This window comes from Sminthopsis crassicaudata, chromosome 3 (assembly GCF_048593235.1).
Source record: "Sminthopsis crassicaudata isolate SCR6 chromosome 3, ASM4859323v1, whole genome shotgun sequence".
NCBI classification, from domain to species: Eukaryota; Metazoa; Chordata; class Mammalia; order Dasyuromorphia; family Dasyuridae; genus Sminthopsis; species Sminthopsis crassicaudata.
Window position 1 is genome coordinate 252,274,204 of NC_133619.1, and position 12,319 is coordinate 252,286,522.

The 12,319-nt window shown below is 36.0% G+C and overlaps 1 protein-coding gene across 6 annotated transcripts in view; it reads left to right on the forward strand.

Moving 5' to 3' along the window:
* LOC141561187 (multidrug resistance-associated protein 1-like) overlaps positions 1-12,319 on the forward strand; it is a 109,070-nt gene that overhangs the window by 14,145 nt on the left and 82,606 nt on the right. For 4 of the 6 annotated variants that reach the window (XM_074300428.1, XM_074300429.1, XM_074300427.1 and 1 more), the window contains exons 2-3: positions 5,734-5,795; positions 10,526-10,667. In XM_074300428.1, the coding sequence (XP_074156529.1) occupies positions 5,734-5,795; positions 10,526-10,667 (204 nt within the window). Of the gene's footprint in view, positions 1-5,733; positions 5,796-6,356; positions 6,518-10,525; positions 10,668-12,319 lie in introns of all 6 variants that reach the window. The other 2 variants (XM_074300430.1, XM_074300431.1) reach the window with 2 other exon arrangements.

Here is a 12,319-nt window from a genome sequence, read left to right on the forward strand (position 1 = left end):
TTAGTTTGAATGTATCACCCTGTTTCAGGTGTGTTTCCTGTAAACAACATATAGTAGGATTCTGACTTTTAATCCAGTCTGCTAACTGCTTCCTCTTTATGAGGCAGTTTGCCCCATTCACATTTATGGTTAGAAGGACTAATTCTATATTGCTTGCCATCCTATTAACCCCTGCTTATGCTTTTCCCCTTTCCTTCCCTCTTACCCCCCTACCCAGTATTAAACTTGTGAACACCACTTGCTTTTCACAGCCCTCCCTTTTTAGTATCCCTTCCCCACCTTAAAATTCCTCCCCTTATTTTACCCCTTTTCCTCACAATTTCTGTATTCCCTTCCCCTTAGCTTACTCCTTCCCTCTCACTTTTCAATGAAGTGGAAGAAGTTTCACCATAAATCGAATATGTCTATTGATACACATTATGTTCATCTCCCTCCTTTCTTTCTCTCAGATATAATAGGTTACCTTTGCCTCTTCATGAGATGTAGTACCACCACTTTATACTTTTTTATGACATAATTTCCTTTCCACCTCTAGTTTCTAAGACAAATTGTACATATGTTCTTTACATATTTTTTTTGGCAGAAGTATAGTTCTCAAGATTTCTTTTTACCTTTTTAGAAATGTCTTGAGTTCTGTATTTGAAAATCAAACATTTTATGTAGGTCTGGTTTTTTCATCAAAAATAGATGGAATTAATTTATTTCATTAAATGTCCATCTTTTTCCCTGGAAAACAATGCTCATTCTTGCTGGGTAAGTTATTCTTGGCTGCATAACAAGTTCCTTAGCCTTTCGGAATATCATGTTCCAGGCCCTTCGTTCTTTTAATGTGGACGCTGCTAGATCCTGGGTTATCCTTATTGTGGATCCTCCATATGTGAATTGCTTTTTTCTAGCAGCTTCCAATATCTTTTCCTTTATCTGATGGTTCTTGAACTTGGCCACTATATTTCTTGGTGTTTTGATTTTAGGGTCCCTTTCAGTAGGTGATCAATGAATTTTTTCAATATCTATTTTACCCTCTGTTTCCAGAACGTCTGGGCAGTTCTCTTTGATAATTTCCTCAAAAATGGTGTCCAAGCTCTTTTTTTCCTCCCATTTTTCAGGGAGTCCGATTATTCTCAAATTGTCTCTCCTGGATCTGTTTTCCAGGTCTGTTGTCTTTCTAATAAGGTTCTTGACATTCTTTTCAATTGTTTCATTTCTCTGGTTTTGCTTGACTACCTCTTGGTTTCTCCTTGAGTCATTCATTTCTACTTGTTTGAGTCTAATTTTCAATGATGTATTTTCTTCACTCACTTTTTTTATATCTCTTTGTAATTGTCCAATTGAGTTTTTATCTTCTATGGAATTTTTTTCCATTTTATCCATTTTATTTTTTAGAGAGCTATTTTCTTTTTCCAGCTCACTAATCCTGTTTTCCTTGGAGTTGTTTACCTTTTCCAGCTCACTAAACTTGTTTCTCAATGATTTAATTTCTTTATCCACTCTGTCTTTGAATGCATGGGATGACTTCTCCAGGCTCTCTTGCCAAGCTTCCCTTTCCTTTTCACATTTCTCTTCCAGCTCTCTTGTGAGAGCCTTTTTGATTTCCTCTAGGAGATTCTTTTGTATTGAGGAGGAGCTCATATTCCCCTTAGGGGATTCCTCTGGGGACAGTCTGTTTTTAGTCTCCTCAGTGTTTGAAGTCTGCTCTCTCTCCATAAAAAAGCTGTCAATGGTTAGAGCCCTTTTGAATTTTTTGTTCATTTTCTCAGAGTAGGAATCGAAGAAAACAAATTGACAAGAGAAACAACTGGTCTGTTTTGTGGGGGATGGTTTTGGATGGTATTAATGGGCTTCCTCTACAGACTGGGGGTAAGGCAGCAGAGAGCCACTAACAGAACAGTGATGACTGTACTGAGTTTGCGATCTGAGGCTCTGAGAACGCGCCGAGTCAGTCCAGGTGGGGGTTGGGGGGTGGCCGGATTCTGAGAGACGCTAGCTTTCCGGGGTTTTAATCTTCATCTCTGGTGTTTACACCTTCTCCCCTGATCCTAGCTTGCTGCCAAGATGGAGTATCCACACTGGGGTAAAAGCCTTTTTGCAGAAACGGCAGAGATCATACCCCTCCTCTGGTCTGAGCTGTGTGAGCTGTCTGTCTCACTCTGGCTTGCCTGCCCTCAGTCTGCACCCAGTCCGATTGACCCTCCCCCGAGCAAACACAGACCTTTTCTGGAGACTTTCAAGGATATCTTCTCTTGGTGATTATTTGTGGATTTCTTTCTGGGTCAAGCATCAAGTCTGAGGCTTGTTATAAAGTAAGTTCTGAGAGAAAATGAGGAGCTCAAGCAGCTGTCTGCCTCCACGCCACCATCTTGGCCGGAAGTCCTATAATTATAAAATTAATAAAAAAAAAAAAAAGAAAAAAGAAAGAAATACTACATTCCATGCCCTTCAATCCTTTAATGTGGATGCTGCTAGATCCTGAGTGGTCTTTATTGTGACTCCTCGGTATTTGATTTTTTTTTTTCCTGGCTGCTTGTAATATTTTTTTCTTGGTCTGATAGTTCTGGAATTTAGCCACAATATTTCTTGGAGTTTTGATTTTGGGATCTCTTTCAGTAGGTGATCAATGAATTCTTTCAATATCTTTTTTACCTTCTGTTTCTATAACATCTGGGCAGTTCTCTTTGGATGATTTCTTGAAAAATAGTGTGTAGGCTCTTTTTTTCATTATGATTTCCAGGAAGTCCAATAATCCTTAGATTATCTCTTCTAGATCTATTTTCTAGGTCTGTTGTTTTTCCAAGTAAATATTTAATACTTTTTCTATTTTTTGGTTTTGCTTGACTGATTCTTGGTTTCTCCTCGAGTCATTCATTTTCATTTGTAAAAGACTGATTTTTAATGAATAATTTTCTTCATATACTTTTTAATTTCTTTTTTGTATTTGTCCAATTGAGTTTTTAAATGAGTTGTTTTGTCCTATGGAATTTTTTTCCATTTCATCAATTTTTTTTTTTTAAAGAATTACTTTCTTTTTCCAATTCACAGATTCTGTTTTCCTTGGAATTGCTTACCTTTTCCAGTTCACAAATTCTGTTTTCCTGGGAGTTGTTTATATTTTCCAATTTGCAAATTCTGCTTTTCAGGAATTGATTTCTTTATTCACTCTATCTTTTTTTTTTTTTAATCTTTTTTTTTTAATTCATTTTTCCAAATTATCCCCTCCCTCCCTCCACTCCCTCCCCCCGATGGCAGGTAATCCCATACATTTTACATGTGTTACAATATAACCTAGATACAATATATGTGTGTAAATACCATTTTCTTGTTGCACATTAATTATTAGCTTCCGAAGGTATAAGTAACCTGGGTAGATAGACAGTAGTGCTAACAATTTACATTCGCTTCCCAGTGTTCCTTCTCTGGGTATAGTTATTTCTGTCCATCATTGATCAACTGGAAGTGAGTTGGATCTTCTTTATGTTGAAGATTTCCACTTCCATCAGAATACATCCTCATACAGTATTGTTGTTGAAGTGTATAGTGATCTTCTGGTTCTGCTCATTTCACTCAGCAACAGTTGATTTAAGTCTCTCCAAGCCTCTCTGTATTCCTCCTGCTGGTCATTTCTTACAGAGCAATAATATTCCATAACCTTCATATATCACAATTTACCCAACCATTCTCCAATTGATGGACATCCATTCAACTTCCAGTTTCTAGCTACAACAAAAAGAGCTGCCACAAACATTTTGGCACATACAGGTCCCTTTCCACTCTTTAGTATTTCTTTGGGATATAATCCCAATAACAGCAATGCTGGGTCAAAGGGTATGCACAGTTTGATAACTTTTTGGGCATAGTTCCAAATTGCTCTCCAGAATGGCTGGATTCTTTCACAACTCCACCAACAATGTATCAGTGTCCCAGTTTTCCCACATCCCCTCCAACATTCATCATTATTTGTTCCTGTCATCTTAGCCAATCTGACAGTTCACTCTATCTTTTAATAAGTAGCATAACTTATCCTGACCCTCTTGCAAAGCTTTCCTTTCCTTTCACCATTTTTCTTCTAGCTCTTTTTAAACTTCCTTTCTAATTTCTTCTATGAGAGCCTTGTGTGATGGGGACCAGATCATATCCACCTTTGGATCTAGAGACAAACTGTTTTTAGTCTCCTCAGGGTTTGACGTCTGCTCTCTTTCTATATAGAAGCTATCAATAGTTAGAGCCCATGATGTTTTTTTGCTCATTTTGAAAAAGCCAAAAAATCCCAAAAACTACAGTCTACTTATGGGGGGCAGTGAGGTATTTCCAAGCTGCCTCTACAGACAACAGGAAGTGGCAATGAATTGGCAGTGGGACAGCCACTGGCTGTGCTAAGATTAACAATTGTGCTGAAATCATCAGCATCTAGGGCTGTGCTGGGGCCAGTAACTGAAACTGTGCTTGCATCACTCTAAGTCACTCTGGGTGTTGGATGGGTATGCCCAGGTCCCAAGAGACTCTAGAATTTTGGGATTATAGTCTTTACTCTTTGATTTTATAGCTTTTCTTCTGATCTGCTGGCTTGCTGCCAGGACATAATAGCTCACACTGGGATAGAGTTCTCCCCACAGATTTTCCATCAGCAGAGATCACTCCCCACCCACCTTTGGTCTGCTCAGCGTGACTGAGCTCTCACTGCCTGCCTGAGGTTTGTGCATGGCCTAACCCTGTTCCATCCTCATACACAAGCAAAACAGACCTTTTCTGGAGAATTTCAAGATTATCTTTGGTTAGTAATATGTTGTACTCCCAATGTTTGTGGGTTCTGACAATCAAGCACTAATTCCAAGGCTAAATTTCATAAAAATAGATTGAGGGAAAAGGAGAGTTTAGGAAGATGTGTGTGTCTTCTCTGCTATCTTGGCTCCATGCCAGAAGATTTTTCAAATGTAAATTCTTAGGCTTTGACTTCATCCTGTATCAAGTATAAGAGTGTGTGTGTGTGTGTGTGTGTGTGTGTGTGTGTGTGTGTGTGTGTGTATTCATGCACACACACACTTTTTTTTTCTTTTCTGGGGGAGTACAAAGGCTTTTTAACTTACTATAATAAAAAATATCTATTTTGTGTTCAATAATGTATTCCATTTTTACTTTGGCCACAGATTTCTTCCTTTACAGAGGTAAACTATCCTTTGTTCTTCTAATTTGCTTATAACGTCACTCTTTTATGTCTTCTAAATCATGAACCTATTTTGACCTTAGCTTGGTATACAGTGTTAGTTATGGGTCAATATCTAGTTTCTGCCACACTAATTTCCAATTTTCCCAGTAGCTTTTGTTAAAAAGTGAGTTCTTATCCCAAAAGTTGGGCTGTTTGAGTTTGTCAAACACTAAGTTATTATAATCATTGACTATTTTGTCCTGTGAACCTAATCTATTCCACTGATGAACTACCATATTTCTTAGCCAGTACTAAATGGTTTTGATGTCCACTCCATTATAATATAGTTTTAGGTCTGGCAAAATTAGGCCATCTTCATTGGCACTTTTCTTTTGCTCTTTCAGATAAACTCTGTTATAAATTTTAGATTTGTAAAATAATTTCTTGGGAGTTTGCTTGGTATGTCACTGAATAAGTAGATTAGTTTAGGTAATATTGTCATTTTTACTATATTCACTCAGCCTCCCCATGAGCACTTGATATTTTCCCAATTTCATTAGATCTGATTTTATTCATATACATATTTTTCTTTTTAGAAATTCAGTCTGGAAAAACATGCTTCATTCATCAGTAAGATAACATATTCTTGGTTTAACAGGTAAGTATTTATTTCATGAATCTTTTTGTTGCATTCTAAGTTAGAAAATTATTATAAAAATAAATAAAGGCAAGAAGTACTTTCATTCCCTCTAATTTTAATGATTTAAAAAAACTATCAAAAAAAAGAGTTTTAAGAGTTTAGATTTTTTACCACTGGTTCCAGCCCCTTCCCATGATATTCTCCCAATTGTAGGAGTTCCCTGACACCCAAATTCCATTTACTTCCAGTTACTATTTAACAGTAAAGTTAGCTTTTACAAAGAAATATTGACTTTAAAAGTATAGAAAAATATATTTCCCAACACATAAGGTATAATTTTCCACCTTCTCCACCCCATATTCTGGCTTAGATTCGGTTTACTCAGTTACTATATAGTATAATCCCAAATTTCAAATCCTAAGATTTCTTGGATTCTAGTCCCAGGTACTTTGGCTTCTTAGGGTTTCTCTGTCAGCTTGGCTGCAATGAACATTCCACCTGGAGCACTGGTTCTGAGGTTAGCATGGCTCAATGATTCTGAATTCAAAGATGATTTTTGTCTCTTGCACCTGAAACTAGGACAAAAGAATGAAGTAGGACTGGAGGACTGGAGGACTGTTTCTTGAGGCTATTAGACTTAAAAGGAGAGAAAGGAGGGAACCTCATTCCTCAACCATTCAATTCATGGCATGTGTATGATGAGTGAATTTTTATCCTCTCTGGATACATCAGGAAATAGTGTGAGTATCCCAGTCTCTCAGCATTTAAAGGCATAGCTTATTCTGGCTGTACAGACAATCAAAGAAGGCACTGCTCTTTGAGTGAAGCAGAATTGGAATAGCTCAAATGAGATTTACAAATTTAGAGACAACTCCAATGTTCACATGATTGGTGCCTGATCTGTGATAAAGCATTCCAATTTTATCTGATCAGCAATAGTCAAACACACTGTACCTTGCTTGACTCCAGCATAGTGTGTCATTTTGGTCCTCTGTGAAACTGATGGGCAAACAATCAACTCTCTAAACAGCATGGTAGATGAATGTAGTATATCTTTGCCAGAAAAAGGGTGTTTCTATGTTAGGTAATTTGGACATGCTCCAAAACAATCTAACATTAAGACTATTCTTTTATTATTATTATTTCAAAAGTATTTTATCTTTCCAATTACATATAAAAATAGTTTTCAACATTCATTTTTGTGGAGATTTTGAGTTCCAATTTTTTTCCTCCTCCTTGCCTCACCTCTTTCCTCTCCAAGACAGCAAGCAGTCTGGTATATTATGCATGTGTAATCATTTTAAACATATTTTCACATTAGGCATGTTGTGAAAAAATCAGAACAAAAGATGAAAACCATGAGGATATAAAAGCAAACAAAGTAATAAAAAGGTGAAAATAGTATGCTTCAATCCATATTTAGCCTCCATATTTCTTGATTCTACGTAATAAGCACTGTTTTAGTTAGTAGGGAATCAAACAACAAAAGCAAGATGGTTCTAGACTTCAAGGAAGAAGAAAAAAGGAGCAAGCATTTATATTATGTGCACCTATTATGTGCCAGGCAATGGTACTTTAGAAATATATCTTTACAACAACCTTGTGAGGTAGAAACACTTATTCCCAATGTTTTGCAATTAAAAAAACTGAGGTTAAATAACTTATCTAGGGTCACACAGCTAGTAAGCATCTGAGGCCAAATTTGCATTCTGGTCTTTCTGACTTTAGCCACAGATTTCTTTCTACTGCTATTTCTACTATTAAAAATTGAAATTATTTTTATGTCGGCTTCTGTAGACAGTTAACTCTGATGACTTATCTTCAAAACAGAATGGTGGACAAACATGAATTTCACTTCAAGCAAAGTAATTATGTCCAACCCTTATTTTGGAAATGTCTTCTAACATCTCAAGAAGTATCACAAATAAAAGGATCTTAAGATCACAAATATCTTCTTCCAATAAACCCCCTGAGTTTTCCCATTGAGATAACAAAATAAAGACAAAAGAAATGGCAGCAATAAATTTTATTTAATTTCATTATTTAGAGGGGTTTTTTTCCCCTATAGGATATGCATAATACTTATTTTCATGAGCTGCTGTTAGAAATTCATTAATTCTGGAATCAGATGAATGTCTTTCTTTACATTCCTTTTTTATATTTAAGATCTAGTCAAAAGTCACAAATATAAACCTACCCCATATTCTTAACCCTATTTCACTTCCCCAGTATCACACTGGGAACTCAGAACTATCCTGAAGCCACATCTTGTCTTTTTTTAAATTTCCCTAAAAATTGGCATGGATATGGAACTTTGTGTTTTAATATTCCCCACCTATAAATTGGCACTAATATGTCTGTTTATTTCATATAGTGGAAACTTGTTCCTTATTTATGATTTCATGGTTATTGGAAGCCAATTTTAGTCCTACAGGTGCCCCTACCCCCAGAAAGTACTTTGTCTATATGTGCATATCTAAATAGAATGTAATCTCTGTGGAGATAGGGTTTGTTTAATTTTTTTTTTCTTTAAATGAATAATGACTGGGACAGTGGTAGACATTGAGGCTGAAATTAATTGACTTGAATTGAAATGAGAACTTGAAGAAGTAAGGAAACATCTATATAAGCAAATCCTCAATTGTTTTTCAATTAATAAATTGAACTCTCTAAGACAAGGTTTAATAAGTGAGAGTTTAAATGACTGTGCTCTCTCTGGTAGGATATATCAGTGACTTTAAACAAGGCTATTCCAACTTTGAAGAAAATCCTTCTTTTATTATGTAATTCTACCTCTGTTTCCTGCATTGCTTGTAAGAAATAAGAGTAAAATGAGGTCACTTAAAAAATATAATGCATCCTAACTGAAAGACAAATTTCTATTCTCATTACCATTATATCCATTATCATTATCTTCTTGTAATAGTAAGCAATAGCAGAAATTTACACAATGATTTGGAATGGGGAATGAGATGAGCTATTAATAAAATGTTTCTCTCATTTTGAGGATCGTAGTTTAAAAAGTAACTTTAGAAAGACTAATAGCAAAAGTTAGTATGAGATAAAACATGGTATTTCCCCAAAATATTGGAATATTCTGTGGGAAAAATTAATGTGATGACTATTAAAAACCATTAGAGGAGAACAAAAGACAAAACACGTTTTGCAAGAGGGGAACCATAAGGCTGTAGGAATCCTCCAAAAGAATTTGTGTAACTGTTAGATGCTGTGTTATTTGGATACTCGGCATAAAAGCATGGGATCCCTTATAACATGTGAACTAAAACTGATTAATTTTGTGTAATTCTAAATAAATGCTGAGACAATAAATGTTATTTAAAATGCCTCTGTGAAAGTCAATGCAATTTTATTTTGAAAATGAATATATATTTTATAGAATAAAATAGAAAAATTTAACATAATATGAACTATTTTCTGCTTGATTTTTAAAGTGCCCTATAAGAAAATTTCCAGGATATTCAAGGGAAACATTATTAGAGCTCTTTGCTCATTATATCTAAGCCTTTTTTTGAAAACAAATCACAATAAAAGTTAACTCCTGACCCAGATGAAGAACTATTTATGTTAGACCAGCTTAAGATGTTCAAAGTTAGAGAAGTTAATAAAGAGTAGGTACTTGAGTTGAAAAATCTAGGATTAATCAAAATGGCAATTAATTAGCACATTTAATAATTTGATAATTAGTCATTTGATAAGTCTACTATATGCCAGGCAATTTGAATGCCAATGTAAAAAGGAAATAGTTCCTGCCCACGGAGTTTATCTTGTTTGAAGTGAGATAATACACTTAAAAGTATATACAAAATAAATATGAGATCATTTTTTTGAAAAGAAAGAATATTAGCTGTTCATTCCTTAGCTCACTTTTGTTTTCAATACCTGTTTTCATGATGCATATTTTGTATTTGTTTGGAAAACAGCCTGTTTCATGATGCATATTTTGTATTTGTTTGGAAAACAGCTATCTACCTTTGAGTTATCTTGATAGAGGGAATAGAGATTACTGTCAAGATTCACAAAAGGAAGCACAATGGTGCAATGGAAAAGAGATCTAGATTTGAACTGAGAAGATCTAAGTTCAAATCCTAGCTCTGACATTTATTGCCTTGAACAGGCCACATTATATCTCTGAGCCTCAGTTTACTCATCTGTAAATTGAAATGGTTTGACTAGATGGCTTTTAAGATCTCTTCCACTATAAATTTATGATCCTTTGTCTTAGGCTTTCAGCAACATCAGTGAGTCTTCAGAAGGTAGCACTAGTGCTACATTTGATGTTCAGATCTGGGTTTGAATACTAGCTTCCAAAAATTATTAGTGATTTGATCTTGTGCATTTTAAAAGTCTAATCCTAAGACTTTATTCATTAATATCTTAGATTGACTTCAACTTCAGACTATCACAGATTTTTCATAATAACACAGTCATTTAATATGTTAGTTTTCAACTACAAATATGATAAACATTTTGGCGATGCTTTTGACCAAGTCATTAATTAAAAAGGTTAAATAGATAAGTTGGGTCTGAGAACAAGGACATATTACTAGAGACCTAGATCAGTGGCTTTAAAGACTTCTAATGTGCTTTTTTAAAATAATTTTTATTCTTATAGAATCCAGGTGTCTTATGGAAAAACATATTTTATTATTCTTTGATTAATAAATATATGCTTAAAAGAACTATTAGATTTGTATGTTATGCTTACCTCAGTTTTTTTTTTTTTCTAGTGTAATAATTCTTGGCTACAAGAAACCATTGGAAAGAAAGGATCTTTTTGAATTAAATGATAATGACTCTTCCTACAATGTCTGTCCAATCTTTGAAAAACAATGGAAAAGGAGCATGTTAATGAATAAAAAGAACAAAAAGGTGAATCTGATTACAAAAACCCGAGATTACTTGCTAACTATAGCAGTTATTTAATTTATTTTATCCTAAGAAATCAAAAGAAGGTTGACTTTCTTCATGCAAGTAAAAACTATGTCCCCACGGATAAATTAATCTCTCTAACCCTCAGCTTCTCTGTTTTTGAAGTGTCCACAAAACCTGCCTTATATACCTAATTAATTATTGAAAGCAAATGAAGAAGTAGGAGAAGTATTTTTCAAAGAATAAAATGCTTAACAAATATTAGGTATTATTATGATGAACGTTTTCAGTCAGGGATATGGGTTATTATTTTACAAAGCATACTCTACCATTGAGATGGCTGTAATCCCTGATAAAGATTAGAAGGACATTTTTTGTTCTAACCACACAATTGCAATTTGCATGTAGAAATTCCAGAAAGAGGGGTGGAGCCAAGATGGCGGAGAAGATACACGCAATTTTGTAAGCTCCCTTCTTCCCTCAATACCAATTAGTAAAATCAGCCTCAAAAATAACGCTGGACTGATAGAAACCACAAGGACTGGAAGCACGACTTACCAGTTGAAGAGAATCTGGAGTTTCAACAGAAAAGGTCGGTTCCCAGGGGAGGAAGAAAAAAGGCCAGCACAGATAGGATTAGGTGCTAGCACACTGCACCGATCAAGCTGGGGAGAACTCTGGGATCAGAGAAGCCACTGAGATAGAAGAATCTGGCACAGGCTGTTAGCTCTTCTCTGCTTATAAAACAGCAGTTCAGAAGAGAAATCAAGCCACTTTAAAATATAAAGCCAGACACTAGAACCACCCCAATCGGGAAGTGACCTAACAGATCTTGGCAAGGCTGTGCAGCCGCTTTCTGCTGTCTGGGGCTTCACCTTAGGGTAGTTAAGAGCTTGAACAGCAGGGACACAGCCCAAGGCAACATCTAATTCACATAGTGCCGGGCTTGGCTGGAGGCTGTGGAACTCAGCCTCTGAAGTCCCAGAGAAGCGGAACCTTTGAAATAGGGACCGTGGTTTCTGGACAGACACTTCCAGTTTGAGTGCAGGGGCTTTTCACATCAGATGCTGATATCCATGCCCCATTGGCTGGGCTTTGTGTCGCCTTTACTGTTCAGTCTTAAACCTCAGGGCAGTCTCTAAGACACACAGCGGGGTCCTTCACTGGGCAACCCTCACAGCGCAGCCGTTTCACCTCTGAGGCACTTCCAGGGAGGGGGAGGGGAACTCTCTCCCAGAGCTATCTCTTAGATGAGGCACAGGGGCCGCTGCATCCATGGTCTGGGAGGAAGCTGGTAAAGAAATAAATAAATAAACTTCTTACCCCAAGGGCAGACCCCAAAAGATTTTTTAACCATGAGTAAAAAGCTAAAGAGAGCCATTGATTCCTTCTACACAAAGAAAGAGCAGGTATCCAACCTGGAGGAAGTTGATAGCAGAGAGTCAGCAGATAACAGCCTAAAGGGGAACGATACCTGCCCCCCATCACATAACTATCTCCTAGAAGAGACTATTAAAAAGTTAAGAGAGTTTGAAGAAAAATGGGGAAAGGAAAGAGAAGCTATAATAGAGAATAACAACATTCTGAAATTTGAGTTGGAAAAAATAAAGAATTCACAGGAGATGCAGGGAAACAAAATTTGTGAATTAGAA